This window comes from Phoca vitulina, unplaced genomic scaffold, assembly GCF_004348235.1.
Source record: "Phoca vitulina isolate PV1807 unplaced genomic scaffold, GSC_HSeal_1.0 scaffold2, whole genome shotgun sequence".
NCBI lineage: Eukaryota > Metazoa > Chordata > Mammalia > Carnivora > Phocidae > Phoca > Phoca vitulina.
In genome coordinates, this window is record NW_022589705.1 from 11,471,037 (window position 1) to 11,488,366 (window position 17,330).

The 17,330-nt window shown below is 35.7% G+C and overlaps 1 protein-coding gene across 2 annotated transcripts in view; it reads right to left on the reverse strand.

Annotated features, from left to right (window-relative positions):
• Nucleotides 1-17,330, reverse strand: part of STXBP3 (syntaxin binding protein 3) — a 51,474-nt gene that overhangs the window by 24,384 nt on the left and 9,760 nt on the right. For both annotated transcript variants that reach the window (XM_032422197.1, XM_032422188.1), the window contains exons 2-7: nucleotides 14,116-14,165; nucleotides 13,411-13,492; nucleotides 9,072-9,148; nucleotides 6,502-6,580; nucleotides 4,778-4,878; nucleotides 138-292 (exon numbers count right to left, since the gene is read on the reverse strand). In XM_032422197.1, coding sequence (XP_032278088.1) covers nucleotides 138-292; nucleotides 4,778-4,878; nucleotides 6,502-6,580; nucleotides 9,072-9,148; nucleotides 13,411-13,492; nucleotides 14,116-14,165 — 544 coding nt within the window. The remainder of the gene's footprint in view (nucleotides 1-137; nucleotides 293-4,777; nucleotides 4,879-6,501; nucleotides 6,581-9,071; nucleotides 9,149-13,410; nucleotides 13,493-14,115; nucleotides 14,166-17,330) is intronic.

Here is a 17,330-nt window from a genome sequence, read left to right on the forward strand (position 1 = left end):
TCTCCTATATATACAGCATAATTTTAGATGGAAAATAAACTGCAAACCAATAAACACAAGCACAGAGACATTACTTACCCTTACACTGGAGATCAAATAGAAAGCATAACATTTACAGACACTATTGAGTGTCTTACCTTTTGTATCTTACTCCAGGATTTTCATCCAGGGTAGCGCACACTGTAACTATCTGCTCAGCCATTTCTTCCATAATGGCATCTTTTCCGTTTGCATTACTAGGGTCTGGACTGTAACAGTAATAGAATGCATCTGGTACATCAAGAGTATAAACCTAAGTTAGGCCGAAAAAAAAAGGTCACACTGTCAATTTGGTGACTTAATGAAAAAAAAAATCAATCAAGAAAAATGCAGCTATTATTTGGACATCAAAAGAAATTACTTGCACGAACCATGCTGTTTCCTGAGACCACTGTGTCTTTACCTTATCAACTCTCATTTTCTCTCTGTCCTCTTGATTTCATCCTTATTTCTTTTCTCACTCTCCTTTCCTGCTTAGCCTACCTCTCTCCTTCAATTCTTCTTTCATATACAGATTGTCCTGTTTGTTTTTCACTGTGCAACAGATGAAGGAATCTGAGGTAGTCAAACTAAAATAAAAATCTAATACCTAGCACAAATACAACAAAGCCAAAATTGGTCTATATATTTGACATACATTAAAAATCTTAATCCTTTAGAGAATAACCTAGAAATTTTCCATAGTTGAGATGTTTCTTCAATTCTTTAGCTTATATTCTTCATGTCCTTAAAATAGAAACATATTTTCCAAAAACACAGTATTGGGCCAGACATAGTAATTGGTCTAACCACAGATACACTGAAACCTCAAAGATACATTTATTCAACTAACAAAAGCATTTACTTATGTACAAAGAACTGGATTAGAGATTTACTATTATTGTGTTATTTGAAGAGTACAAAGGAAGAAGCTCTCTAACCAATTTTTATTGGTTTTTTTGTTTTTTTAGGACAATGATAGCAATCCCGCTTAGCCTAGGATAATGTATTGAGTGTAAAAGTAGGTATGTAATAAATATTATAGGTTAACTATTGAATTATGAATAAGCTTCCTTGCGAGTTTCCTTTCACCGCACAGTCATTCATTTTTCTGAACGTAACACATAACCAACAGCAGCAGGCTGAACGTGGACTGAAATTTAACCATAGCTAATCCACTTATGTCTGTGTTGCTCAAAGTCTTGGCTGTTGTATTAACTTCCCAAAAAGCACTTCTCATACTACACTATCATACCACAGTAGATAATATTATCTGTTCAAAAATACTGCCTTGGGGTGCCTGGATAGCTCAATCGGTTAAGAGTCCAACTCGATTTGGCTCAGGTCATGATCTCAGGTTGTGAGATCTCTGCACTGAGTGTGGAGCCTCCTTCAGATTCTCTCTCTCTCCCTCTGCTGCTCCAACACCCCCGCTCTCTCTCTCTTTCTCTCGACAAACAAAAAATACTGCCCTTCCCTAAAGGGCTTCTCACTCACTCAGCCTTGGCTATGGTCATTGGAATATGAGTAGAAGTGACTCTCCACAAAAGCTTTAAAAGCCATTGTGCGTATGTGGGTGGGGGGAGCCATTTGTGGCTCCACCATTTCTCTTTTCCCTCTGCTATGTCCCAGACAAGGGCTGTTCCCTCAGCTTCAGTCCTGGAATGAAGAGAATATAGAGCAAAGCCCCAGGCAAACCACAATGGATAATAACATGAATGAGAAATAAACTTGGCTGTTGTAATGTACTGAGATTTAGGGAGTTGTTACCACAGTTTAAATTCATCTAAGCTATCTAATACTCCAATGAACCAAAGAGAATTTTGGAGCTGGTTTTTATTCTACACTCACATTTCTTTCCTTCCTCCTCCTCTTCTCCACTTTTCATCACCACCATTACATGTTCCTTTAGACTATCACTGAATACTTTCTTCAACTTTATGACCCATAATCAGCTCCTTAAATAAAGACTCTCTCGACCCGTACCACTTCCATCTACTTTTCTTGCTAATCTATAGCTGGTTTAGCTCTATTTCTACCTAGACACCATCTAGTACCCTCTCCACTAACTACACCAGACTCTTTGTACTCCCTAAGGTCCACTGTAATCAAACTCCCCTACATTCTTGAATGCTTTCCATCTAATTGCCTTAATGTATATGTGATAGCACTAACTATCTTAAACCCTGGGGAGGGAAAGAGAGAGGTTTCTTTGACTCAAATTCAAGAGTGAATGAACCTCCTTCCTCTCTATGCAACCTCTAAATGTGTTGAACGTCCAACTTTTCTTTGGAGCACTATCATATCTGATTTTGACAATCTCTCCCCAATGATCTCCTGACTTCTATCTTTCCTTAAAGACATTAGGACCAGTTCCATGGTCTTCTGCATCAGTGCATTTTCTGCCATTATTCTTGGTGGAACCTGGAGCCTCCTACAACACAGTCCCAACCTACCTACAGAGACAGATTTATCTATCCTATCTTCACCCCTTATAATCCACACTTCTGCTGTTCTCCTGCACTTTTCTGCTTCTGTATCTTTGCATCCAGGCTATTCTCACCTTCCTCTTCTTTTTCTTGTCATTATTACCTTATGAAATTCTATCCATTCATCAAATATTTTCTCATTCTCCTAGTATGAATTAATCTCTCTTCTCTTGTGGTAGACTGTGAGCTGCCTCCCCCAAAACCATTCTTCCCTTACTTTTCAGTAACCATACCAATTCTTTGGGGGAAGCAGTCACATAAGACTACATAAAAGACTACATTTATATACTTAAGTGTACCCATGTGACTTAATTTTAGCTAACAAGATATAAATGAAATCTATATACTTCCTTCTTTCTCTCTTTCATCCTGCTCCCTCAAACGAGGACGAAATGATTCTACAGTTACCCTGGATCATGAGGGTCATGCCTAGAGTAGGCCCTTGACAATTTTGTAGAGCCAGCATCCCAGCCATACATAACCCATTTCCTGACTTCTTTTATATTAGAAAGAAATAAATTTCCATCTTGTTTTTTTTTTTTTTTAAGATTTTATTTATTTGACAGAGAGAGACACAGTCAGAGAGGGAACACAAGCAGGGAGAGTGGGAGAGGAAGAAGCAGGCTTCCCGCCGAGCAGGGAGCCCAATGCGGGGCTCGATCGAGGACCCTGGGATCATGACCTGAGCCGAAGGCACACGCTTAACCGATCGAGCCACCCAGGCGCCCCTCCATCTTGCTTAAGCTACTGAAAGCAAATTTTTCTATTATATGCAGCTTTAAACCTAATCTTAGTTGATATCATTTTGAAGATGTGTAATTCTTCGGATTCCTTTCACAGCATTCACGTGAGTGTAGGGCATATATCATGCCCAGCACAGCAAACCACTTTGCATCTAGCAGACAATGTCCACTGCACATGATCTTGATAAATGCTCATATAGGCCTTTGCTCATAGCTCAAACCACTTAGTAGTATTTCATTTACATCTTCACTCGCAAATGGACAAGAGTTCAAAATATTTTCACTATAATTTCTCCATAACAGTTAAATTTACTGAGTAAACCCTCTTAAGATATTTATCAAGGAAATAAAGGCAAAAACTTTATAGGGGAAAAACAAAGCATACAGGACTTTAAATAATCACAACATTTTGCAAAGACCAGTAAGAAGATTCTCATGAGATTTCTCTATACAGACAAAGACAAGTTATTTCCATCAACAATCAAATTGGTCAGAGAGCTACACAAATCTCTCCTTCAAATACAGCAACTGCTGAATTTTAATGAATTCTGAAACTAAAATTATATTTACCATCTGTACAGCAGATGCTCTGGATATGCTTGTAATATTTCTCACACTACTGTTTATATCCCACATCACTTAGGAAGCCCATATTACCTTACATTAACCTTACGTATCACATTAAAAGGAACAGGTCTAAAGGTAACCTTTGGAAACAGTCTAATGTTAAACAGATATCTTAAAATTTTACAATTTGGATTATAATTTTTCTTTGCCCAAAACAGCAACAGCTTAAAAGAAAAATCCCTTTTCTAGGACCTTCCTGTCTCTTAAAATATTGACCTTATAGTTCCAAACAACAGTGAGCTATTACAATTCTATGAAATGCTAGAATCCAAACACAGAGAACAGAGCACATCAAAGCTGAACAATGCACTAGCTGTGTGACTTGGGGCAAGTTACTTAACTTTTTTGATTTCCCCATCTTTAAAATGAAGATAGAATTACTATCTATTCATAGAACTATTATGAGGATTTACATGAATATATTTATGGAAAACATTTAGGAAAGTGTCTGGCACATGGAGAATACTATGTAGGTGTTTCCTATCACCATTATTATTATTAATTGAAGGTTTATAACTATTCTAAAGTCAAAATGAATTTTAAAAATTAAAAATTTTATAAATTAAGATAATCTCTGTAATGTTATATAAAACATTTACTGAAGAACATTTGCTTTAAAATCACAAATGGTCATAGAAGCTAAAACGATTTCTTTTGAGTCATCTAACATAGACTGCTCAAAATCTTTTGCTTTCAAAATCTCATAGTGCTGTAAAACTTGACCTACACAGGATTTAGTGGCAGCCATGAAATTTAAGCTTCACTTTCATAATATTCTATTCCAATTTATGCTCTTCTTTCCTTCATCATGAGAAATGTTTGTGGATTGTTCAAAATCACCAAATACACAGTATATAAAATCCATTATGAACTAAAATTAAAAATAAAAAAAGAAAGTACCTGAGATTCAAGTGGAATGAAGGAAATATTTATTTCTTTACATCTTCTTATTGACTTGGAGCAAGAAGCTTTAATTTTGTTAAAGAGACTATCAGGGCAAACTGAGAGAGAGAAAAGAAATCAAAGCATGTAACTCCAGCTAAGTTTTTATTCTTCTGAATAAATCATTTCAACATCCAAGAATATTTATTTTTTATATATAATTAGTGACTTTCACAAAATAATTTACTATGAGGATGAGATAATATGTAAATATTCTTCTTCACTTTACACAGCAGATGTATTCTAGCCAAGAGGGCTGTAATAGAAATTCCATTTTTCAAATTCATAGGCACCATAAGCTAAGATTATTTCCTTAGAGAGCTGCTTACACAGCAAACTAAAATTATCAGGAAGGAAAATCAGGTCCAAACCCATGACTTAATAAACTTTTACAGGACTTTCAGAACTTCTTAGGAATTTATACTACTTTTCTAAATCTGGCACTAAGTGCAACCATACCACACAAATTTCCTTGTATGTATTACAAGAACTTCTCTAATGTCAGGAAATCCTGAGACTAATAAATTCTGGACCTTAGAGCCTATTCCCCCAACCCCACCTTTAATCTAGGTTGGAACATCAACCATTGGGTCCTAGTGTCCTTTAACATGATGTTCTTTGGCCTCAAGATTCCTTAAGAGGCTTCACATTCATTAAATTTTATCAATTCCATAAACATGAATTTCTGTATAATAGTTATTTAAAAGATAAATAGTTATGGCATGATATTTTTAAAATGCAAACTACTACAGGCATGAGATAAATAATAATTTACAGGAAAAACAATATATTACTTAAAATGATGAATCTCTAATAGCACAGACCAAGACTGCACTTAGATGAATGGCATTTTCATTTTGCAGTATAATTATGTAAGGTATAACATAAAGCAGAATTATATGTGTTTCTAGACTTCTCTGTGATTCTTTAGTTTAGCTGCTTTCTATTTGAACATATGGCATGGTAAGAGAAATGTGACAGATGCTCTCCATTAATATTTGCCAAACAGATGGCAATTTCTTCAGTACTCTCCCAAAGGGTCTTATTTTTGATTATATAATCAAATCCCCAATTAAAACTCTGATTTAAAAAAAATTCCTCCTGTTATCAGCATAAAATTTGAGGGACAGTTCTCATCACCAACCCCCCACCACTGTATACCAGCAAAAATGACTAGTTCAGAATTTAATTTTCTATCACCTTAATATGAATTGGGATAGATATGATCTTATATCTTTAGATTCTTTCTAACCTAATTAGAATAAGCAATAAATAGAAAAACATAGTATTATAAGAAATACTTTATAATTAATAGGATTTTGTTTTATAATGTTATATCAATCACCATACATTACATCATTAGTTTTTGATGTAGTATTCCATGATTCATTGTTTGCATATAACACCCAGAGCTCCATGCAGAACGTGCCCTCTTTAATACCCATCACCAGGCTAACCCATCCCGCCCAGCCCCCTCCCCTCTAGAACCCTCAGTTTGTTTCTCAGAGTCCATAGGCTCTCATGGTTCGTCTCCCCCTCCGATTTTCCCCCCTTCATTTTTCCCTTCCTACTATCTTCTTTTTTTTAACATATAATGTATTATTTGTTTCAGAGGTACAGGTCTGTGATTCAACAGTCTTACACAATTCACAATGAAACAATACTTCTACAAAGCTACTTACAGTCAGTGAAGTATATATACGCTGCTTTGTATTTGTTCTCAGATTTACTTGCAAAATCACGTAAAAAACAGTCTACAGACTTAAAAAAGGTTAGATGTTAATATACATTTAACCAAATACTAATTTAAATATGCTAGCTTTTGAAATAACTAAGATTATTCTTTTTAATAAAATAAAACTTTTAACTTTCTAAAAGTTTACTTTATAAACTGATTTCTTTTTAAATGCTATGTTGTCTAGACAGTAATAGCTAAAAACCTAAGTAGTAAGGTAATATGTATGAACAGAGTACAGTTTCAGCAATGAGAAGATTCAGGAACAATTCAGTGACAGAGAAGCTGGAAGCCATACATAAGACCATCAGAAGGTAACAAATCAAGGAGTTGAGAAGCCAATGAACATACTGGAAATGTTATCTTATCTGGATAACGAAACCATTGAGACTATGATTGAAGAGGTGCTGAAGAGAGTAACAGTGAGCTAGGAGTAAAACTGTCAAGGGATAATGAAAGACCCAGAGGTTGGGAAATGACTGCAAGGAGGAGGAATGGCAGGTAATACAGTCTGGTAGTTCTTACATGCCTCAGTGCTGGTAGTTTGTTTGTTTATTTTTAGTGCTGGTAGTTTTAAAGATACAATGATCTGGAAGCAAAAATGAAGAACACAGAATTTAATGATCTCTCCTCCATCTGTTTCTTTATCTCCTTCTGAAAGTCCTAGAACTATTTCTGTTAGATCTCATGGCTCATCCAGCAAGTCTCCTATCTTTCCCCCATAATTTCCATGACTTTGTTTTTTTGCTTTGAGATATTCCATTTTGACCTTCTAGGCTATTAATTCAAATTTCAATGAGGATTATCCTTTTCTGCAATTAACTGTTTAATTGAGAAATCACATTTTTGAACTTCAGGAAGTTTTTTATGTGCTATACTCGACTCTCCTTATGTGTGTTATTTTTCTGTTCAGGTCATCGTCCTTCTCTCCAAGCAGCTATATTTTATAAGATGTGTATTTTCTTCATTCTTACTGAACTTCCTCTCTCTGGCAGCTGACCCACTTAGATGTGTCAATGCTTTCCTTTGTCAACTCGTTGGAGGCTTAGGTTTGTTGTTGAAGAATCCTAAATACAGGCAGTTCCACAAAAGGAGGAAGGCAAAAAGATTTCCCCTCCTGAGGGCTATAGGTATATAAGCAAACAAACCACCAGGGCTTCTCTTTTTCACCAACTGACCTTTCCCCTGGGGTTCAGAAAATCTCTTATAGCGAAACTCTTCCTGAAATCTGTCATTTTATGACCCCTGGTTGGGAACACTCTGACACTGGTCTTCAGGGGCTCACCAAGCCACTGAGGAAAGAAGTCTCTCACTAGGTTTCTCCACTAGTGTCCAATGAGCCCAAGCCCTTACTGGTACCCACAGGGCTGTAGGACACAGGTAATCGACTCAGGACTGAAAGAGAAACTAGAGTTGGTTATAGTAGAAAAAGGAGCCACATTCAGGTACCATTTTCTCTGAGTCCTTTGCTCCTTTACTAAATACACAATTCTGTATCCTGCTTCTGTCACTTAACATTAAAAATGAACAATTACTTAAATCACTAAAATTTCCTAGAAATCTCATTTTCAATGGCCACATAGTCTTTCATACCATTATCTGTTAATGCTAAGAATTAGCGTTAGGATATAAATGTCATTGAAACCCACTAGCAGCCAGGAGCGCCTGGGTGCCTCAGTGGGTTAAGCATCTGACTCTTGGTTTTGGCTCAGGTCGTGATCCCAGAGTCCTGAGATCAAGACCCACATCAGGCTCCCTTCTCAGTGCGGAGTCTGCTTAGGTTTCTCTCGCCCTCTCCTCCTCCTTCCCACTCTCTTTCTCTCTAAAATAAATAAATATTTAAAAAAAGAAAAAAACACCAGCAGCCAATATTCAGAGACTAAACAGTGAATGTCTGATTTTTTTTCCTGCTGTCTAATAGAATCAGAAGAAATGAAACTGGAATTGCCAACTTAACATTCTGAGTGGGAATATGCCAAAGGATGTATTGGAAAATTCTCAGATATTATGGTATTTACTTGGCTCTAAAAGTTTGGCTTTAAGTATGAGCTCAATTACAGATCACAGACTAAGATACTCCTTTGACATATAAAACATATTTACACACACGCTTAGATGCATACATACATGTGTGTATATGTATACATAAATGTACGCTATAGAGAAGTCACTAAGATAAAGGATTAAACCAAGACTATTTCTTTTATGTATATTTCTGTCGTCCCAAAAAATATGGTTGCACAGGAACAGCACTGAGTAACAAATTACTCAAAGAAACTACCGTTTTATACAATTAAATTCTGCTTTCATATATGGGGGAGGGGGGATTTTTCACTTAATATATTCTCATTGAGAAGAGTGCAAATGAAACGATTTTCTAACATAGAAAAACTTTCCTAAGCAAACTAGTTTATGGCACTATTTTTCTAATAAAGAATGTTTTATTTGAATTTTCTATGAGAAAATGATGTCAGTGGTGAATGACGAACATGCCTTTTAAAGATTGAAAATACTCACCTTTGATGTTGGAGAGATAAAATAAAGAGCTTTCATTTGTCTGACAGGTTCTCGATTCTTATAAATATTCTCCACAACTAATAAAAAAAAAGTAATTTTATATAACCAAGTATTTATACATTTGAAACAATTTTAAAATAAGCTTTACTTATTTATAATAGGGAAACATATTTACATATACTGGGTTTAACATTTTCTTTGTCTCCATTTGATAAATTTAAAAATCCCAAAAATGGGGGTGCCTGGGTGGCTCAGTCGTTAAGCATCTGCTTTTGGCTCAGGTCATGATCCCAGGGTACTGGGATCGAGTCCTGCATCGGGCTCCCTGCTTGGAGAGAAGCCTGCTTCTCCCTCTCCTGCTCCCCCTGCTTGTGTTCCTGCTCTCGTTATCTCTGTCAAAAAAAAAAAAATCTTTAAAAATCCCAAAAATGTAGGGATGCCTCAGTGACTCAGTCGGTTAAGTGTCCAACTCTTGATTGTGGCTCAGGTCATGATCTCAGGGTCCTGGGATTGAGTCCCACATCAGGCTCCATGCTCAGCAGAGTCTGCTTGCCCCTTTCCCTCCCCCTCTGCCACTTGCACTCTCTCTCTCAAATAAATAAATAAAATCTTAAAAAAAAAAAAATCCCCAAACTATATCTTCCCTAAAACTAAACTCTGGGCTAAGTGCTCATGATGAGGAAAAAAAAGATAAAGCAGCTATTTCATAGTTAGGTCTACCAGCATAAGCAAGCAACAAGCCATGAAGAAAGCAAGAAAATGCATTAAAAATGAAAGTATGTATTTCTTCTTAAAAATATTCTACTATAATAGCAAATATGATACCAGATATCAGGCTAAGCACTTAACATGAATTATCTATTAAACCTTACAGTAAGTATTATATAACAAACCTATAAAGTAAGTATTTTACAAATAAGGAAACTGAGGCTTGAAGTTGTTAGGTAACTTGTCCAAGTTACACAGCCAGAGAGCAGAAGAGGTAAGATTCCAACCCAGATCTGTTTGACTCCAGAATCCAAGTTTTTAACCACTATAATATTCTTTTTTTTTTTTTTTTTTTTGACAGAGAGAGACACAGCAAGAGAGGGAACACAAGCAGTGGGAGTGGGAGAGGGAGAAGCAGGCTTCCTGCGGAGCAGGGAGCCCAATGCGGGCCTTGATCCCAGGACCCCGGGATCATGACCCGAGCCAAAGGCAGACGCTTAACGACTTAGCCACCCAGGTGCCCCTTAACTACTATAATATTCTTTAAATAAACTGCTAATTAACTCTTATTCTTTTAAAACTATGCAATATTTATATTTTTAACAATGAAATATCACAATTTACTCAATTATAGTTTTATTATTGAAATTAAGAAGTTCATAAGGTTAACTTACGTAAAGTGAAGTAAATTTAAAACTAGTAAACTCTAAATTGTCAAATTAACTGTTAAAGCTATATTAAAAAAAAAACTAAAGTATCATTCTACAAATCAAGAGAACCATCTTTTAAGACTAAAGTGGCAAAGGTCCTGGAAAGAATTAAAAAGATTAAACTTGGGGTGCCTGGGTGGTTCAGTCAGTTGAGCATCCAATTCTTGATTTTGGCTTAGGTCATGATCTCAGGGTTAAGGGATCAAGCCCCGTATGGGGCTCTGTCCTCAGCGGGGTGTCTGCTTGAGATTCTCTCTCTCCCTCCCCCTCTGCCCCGCCCCCCACTTGTGTGCAGGCACACTCTTGCTAATAAATAAATAAATAAATAAATAAATAAATATCTTAAAAAAAAAAAAGATTAATCTGATAGGCAAGGGAGGCTACTGTTGGACTTCTCTGATAAATATGGCGATTCACCTTTTTATTCCTATATTTATACTAGTGAAGTATAGGTTTATCATAGCTTCTATTAGGATACCAAATAAGGTTTCCAAGGAAATATTTAATTTTATTTTTATCTCCATTCCCAACAATTATAATTTCACCTTTAAAAGATTAAGGGTTAGGGGTGCCTGGGTGGCACAGTCAGTTAAGCAATCGACTCTTGGTTTCAGCTCAGGTAGTGAACTTGGCGTTCTGAGATCAGGCCCCGAGCCTGGCCTCACACTGAATCTGCTTCAGATTCTCTCTCCCTTTCCCTCTGCCCCTCCTGCTTGTGCTCTTTCTTTCTCTCTCTCAAATAAATAAATAAATCTTAAAAAAAAAAAAAAAGATTAAGGTTAAATCTGTATAAACTTACTTTTATTGCTTAATACTCAAAATCAAGTGTCTTACAGTCATCTTATGCTATATATACTATTATGTTTGGTGGGTAATGTACATGTTAATGTGTGAAAATACTATGATATGATTTAGAATACAGACTTTGAAAATACTCTTAAATGTCTGGTTATTAATAGCACAAAGTGCCACTTCTTCAATTCCCTGGAAAATGGATATCTATAAGAGATTTTTTAAAAAGATTTTTATGATTATTCCTATACAGTGACAAAGGAATAATCTAACTCCCAGTCTATTTTTTAAAAGGGTTCTATTTTTTTCTCATCAATTTTTTAAAACTTCTAAGTCAGTACTGAATATTTTCGCAAATGACCTGAATGATGACAGAATGTATGATCACTGAACCTGCAATGCCAAGTCTAATCGAGGGAATCTCAATTTGAGAGCCCATGTGGGACTCAAAAGGACTGGGACAAGTTCAAGTTGGTAGATATGATGATGATTAAACCAGAGCAAACCAAGGTGAGCACATATAAGGAAGCAATGTTCTCCATGATAAACAGTCCTTATGAAATGCTTCTCAAAAAAAAAAAAAAAAAAGGCTTTCTGTGGTCAAATAAATTTAGAAAACTGAGTACTACACCTGAACCCAGGGGATCCACATACCCGCTGGCATAGAAAAAAATCTCTGGAAAGTCCTAAAGAAACCTGTTTAGCTTTGTCTAATGCTATTTCCCAAACGTACTTGCCAACAGAATCTTTTCCTTGAAGAATATCTATCAACGCTGAACACACAGTAAGAAACAATGGTCTACAAAAATTCAATAAAACCTCCTTACAGTGCAAAATGTTTCTGTAGTTTCACAGAGTTTTCATACACATTAGCAAATGGTTCTCACTCTAGTTGCAAATCAGAATGACCTCTGGAAACTTAAACTTCGTGGCTTAATCAATATTACATTTGTCCAATAGTAGAAAAATCAAGGCTTTAATCTTCTAATTTCTAGTTGAGAGTTTTTCCACTGAGAAGACCATAAATACCACAAAGACAAACTGAATATATAATCAATAATAAAAGATTATATATTAAAGATTTTATATTTAGGGGTGCCTGGGTGGCTCAGTCGGTTAGGCGGCTGCCTTCGGCTCAGGTCATGATCCCAGAGTCCTGGGATCGAGCCCTGCATCAGACTCCCTGCTCCGCGAGAAGCCTGCTTCTCCCTCTCCCCACACCCCCTGCTTGTGTTCCTTCTCTCGCTGTGTCTCTCTCTCTGTCAACTAAATAAACTCTTAAAAAAAAAAGAAAAGATTTTATACATAAGTATCAAAATAAACATATAAAAGCTTTTAGATAATCCTCCCCTTGTACACAATGCTCAGGTTTTCTTGAAAATACTGGTGTACATTTGAACCTAACAAGTAGCAGTGACAGAGGGTACACATCCTACATTAAGTTCCAAAATATAAAAGAATTATATTTGACTTTTAAAAACTTATTTATTTATTTATTTGAGAGAGAGAGTGAAAGCTAGAGAGAGAGTGAGCACACACAGAAGGAGGAGAAGCAGACTCCCCACTGGGCAGGGAGCCTGATGCAGGGCTCGATCCCAGGCCCCTGGTATCATGACCTGAGCTGAAGGCAGACACTTAACCAAATGAGCCACCCAGGCACCTCTATATTTAACTCTGAGTCTCAGTTTCCTCATTATCAGTGAGGGTATTTAAGATCTCTTTAAAGGGTTGTCATGGGGCGCCTTGATTTTATAACACAATCTTACTATCCACTTAAAGCAATACGTGAAAACCAGCAATATTTATAAAAACACTGAGGTAAACCCAGTGTGTCAACATTCAAAACCATTATCAAATATATAAGAGTTAAAAATGTCAATAACAAACTCAACAAGGCAATTGACTTAATTTTGGTCAGGAGCACTGAATTATAATCTCAGCTGAAGAAAAAACTTCCAGGGCTTATTCTGAAGACTCACAGAGAAAAGAATGTCCAGTGTAATTATGGCTAGCGTTATAAAAATAAAACATAACCTCTTCAGAAACACAATGACTAAAATTTATTAATACTTCAAACTTTCCCAGTCACAATAAAAAACGTTTTCATGATGAGTATTAGTAACACTTACCAGTTATACCCTCGGCTAGAAGATCTGTCATTTTGCAACATGATGCCAAAAGCTTAGTGGTAAATTCATCTAAAAGCATTATCTTAAAATGAATATCAATTAAGAAATAGTATAAGTACTTGATTGCCAAGAATTCACAAAAGACAGAATTTAATACATTAAACCTACTCAAACATAGACCTTTTATGACATAAAATGAAAATATTAGGGCAGCAGGCAAAATTATCTCAACTCACCTTTTAACTTGTATGACCTGGAGATTTATTTTCTCAATATACATACATATAATATCATACATAAGTAAGCAAAAAGAAACATTTCCATTTTGAAGCAGAGAACTTGTTCATTTTATTTACTTATTTGAGAACTTTTTCATTTTAAATGTATCTTGTGTTTAACATCAAATTTTCTTAAAATTATAAAATTCCACTTCTGGAATAATAAATGTTCCAGGTGCTGTTGTAATCATTTGCCATGGATTAATTCATTTAATCTTTACAACCAAACTATGAGGTAATACTGTCCCTATTTTATAAACAAGGAACAGAGAGATCAAGGAATTTATCCAAGAAGCCACAGCTATCAAGTGGTGAAGCTGGGATTTGAACGCAATCAGTACGGTTCCAGACTCTATACTGTTACAGAAGTATAATAAGGACAATATATTGATGTCCTCAATTAAAGGGCAAAATATGCAAATTCTACCTTCCATTCGCCTTCTTTCTTGCAGTCATCAAACACTGTTGCTTTTATCTCTGCCAAAAAAAAAAAAAAGGAATTATTTCTAAATCTTAATCAACAGTTAGAAATATAATAATAGAATAACTACTCAAAAGATCAAAAACATTGGGGAAGCATCCAACTTGAAAATCTGCTAACCTATATAAAAAGTATATATACTTGTTAAACTCTAAGTGAAAATCCAGTTATCTTTAATACCTAACATTTATTTATTTTTAGAGCGAGAGCACACACTCACACACTCATACCAAATCGGGGGAAGGGCAGAGGAAAAGAGAATCTCAAGCAGACTCCCTCCCCACTCCCCCCATCCCTGGGCCAGGAGCTCAGCTGGGGCCTCCATCCCATGATCTTCAGATCATGACCTGAGCCAAAATAAAGAGTGGGACGCTCAATTGACTGAGCCACCCAGGCACCCCCTACCTATATTTAAACTGTAATATGTTTTTAAACTTTTGAGAATAAAAGTATTATGAAAGACTAATATACTTAAGAATATATTTAAGTATATAAATATATCTGGAAAATATTTCTGAAACTATTAACTGATTTGCTTTTTCCTATTCTACTTAAATCCCAAGTAAACAAGATGAAAACAAAACCCATAGGAAAATCCCTAACTAGCCCATTGCTAAATTATATCTGATAATCGAAACTAGGTACTTTTCTTCCTGGTTTAATGCAATACAATTTTCAACAATTTATATTCTAGCACTAGATACAAATATTCAGCCTTGATTTATAATCAATAAATATTAACATTTTCCTTGCAATGATTTTCAAAATTGATCTCAATATATTTTTTAAATTAGTTCACTGATTTACAAAAACTTTTTTCTTATATATTAAATAATACACATAGCAATTCATACAAATACCTATTGTTCTACTTCATAATTCCCCACATTTAATGTTTCATTAATTTTCAATTTTGAAAATAATATGTAGTATGTAATAAATAAAATATAATTAAAATATAAATTATAGTAACTTCTAATTTCACTAATTCCTGGTAATGAGATATTTATATAATTCATTTAAACTTTTCTAATTTATATTTAAGTTAATGCTTGTAGAAATATACCATCAATTTTTGGCATCACATTAAAAAAATGACATGTTCAAGCAAAGGATATATTTAATAAGGATTACTAATAATCATCATAAGAAGTATGATCTGGAAGGTTTTACTGTAAATGGGAAGGCTTGAAAGTGTTAAGAAATACTAGTAAAGGTGCTTATATATGTTTGCTAGGAAGATTATAATGTTAAATGAGAATTATGGCAAAAGCCTAGAGTGTTGAATGCTAGTTTAAGCCTAACGCACTGGTTTCTTCTACTCTATAGGCAGAGATGAAGGATTTTCTCAGGCAGAGTTCAGACACTAAAATACTATGCTACTTCCCTTTCTAAGCTTGTGTTATTTCTATATACCTCAAGCAGGCTGCAAATCAAAGAAATAAATGCTCATGAATTTATGACTGAGCAGCTTGAAGAGTTTCCTAGAAAGAACTCATCTCATCATAGTCTTTAAAACCTTAGAAACTACACTGACCTATATGGTAGAAACTAGTCGCATGTCACTACTGAGCACTTAAAATGTGGCTAGCCCCTGAACTGGGATGTCCTGAAAGTATAAAAGTTGCTAAAGTAGGGGCGCCTGGGTGGCTCAGTCATTAAGCGTCTGCCTTCGGCTAAGGTTGTGATCCCAGGGTCCCGGGATCACCAGATTTCAAAGACTTAGTACAAAAAAAGGAATGGAAAATATTAATTTTTTATATTTACATGTTTAAATGATAACATTTTAGAAATTTATTATTAAAATGATCCTCATCCATTTCTCTTTACCTTTTTTTAGTGTGGCTATTAGAAAATTTTAAATTATATATGTTGCTTGCATTCTATTTCTACTGGATAGTGCTGCCTTGGAATCCAAAGGCAAATACCCAAATACCTAGACAGTGTTAGCATCTTAAAAATAAACAATAAAGAAATAACTAGCTTTGTGGACTAGAAATTAGGGGCATCCATGAAAAGTGATATGGTCACAGGTAAAGTATGTTTGGAAGGGAATCAAAGGAAATCACATCAACTAATATTACAGAACTAAAGAGGTATTTCCTCCAAATACTAATGAAAATTATTTGACCTTACATACGTTTCTCTAGCACCCCAAATATGGATATATCTCAAAGACTCAATTCCCTTAGTCCGTTTGCTCTACTCTCTCCCTCAGAAACCATATTCATCCTTGAAAGTTTCATCTGTCAGATCCATCCTTCATTTTTGCCAACATTATTGAGATATAACCGACACAAAACAACTTTAAGATATACACTGTGTTGATCTGATATACATATACTGCAGTATAATTACCACTGTAATGTTAGTTAACATCTCCAACACCTCACATAATTACCATTCTTTTAGTAATTTTGGGACATAAGAACATTTAAGATCTATCTACTTTAGCAACTTTTTTTTTTTTAAAGATTTTATTTATTTGACAGAGAGAGACACAGCGAGAGAGGGAACACAAGCAGGGGGAATGGGAGAGGGAGAAGCAGGCCTCCTGCGGAGAAGGGAGCCCGATGCGGGGCTCGATCCCAGGACCCTAGGATCACGACCTGAGCCGAAGGCAGACGCTTAATGACTGAGCCACCCAGGCGCCCCTACTTTAGCAACTTTTTTTTTTTTAAAGATTTTATTTATTTATTTGAGAGAGAGAGAGAATGAGAGAGAGCACATGAGAGGGGGGAGGGTCAGAGGGAGAAGCAGACCCCCTGCCGAGCAGGGAGCCCGATGTGGGACTTGATCCAGGGACTCCAGGATCATGACCTGAGCCGAAGGCAGTCGCTTAACCAACTGAGCCACCCAGGCGCCCTACTTTAGCAACTTTTAAGTATATAGTACAGTGTTGTTATCTATAATCATAATACTGTGCATTAGATCCCCAGAACTTACTCATCTTCTAACTGTAAGTTTGTACTCTTTGACCCACTTCTCCCCATAGCCCCGAACCCCCAGCAGTCCCTCAATTTTCTACAAATCTTACAGCCTATCTCTCCTTCATTCAATTATACAGTACAGGTTTAAGCACTTACATGCCTCAAATTGAGATTATAGTTTCCTAAAAACTGCTCTAGACTTCTCTAAGAGTTTTATTGGCATGTTCTTAG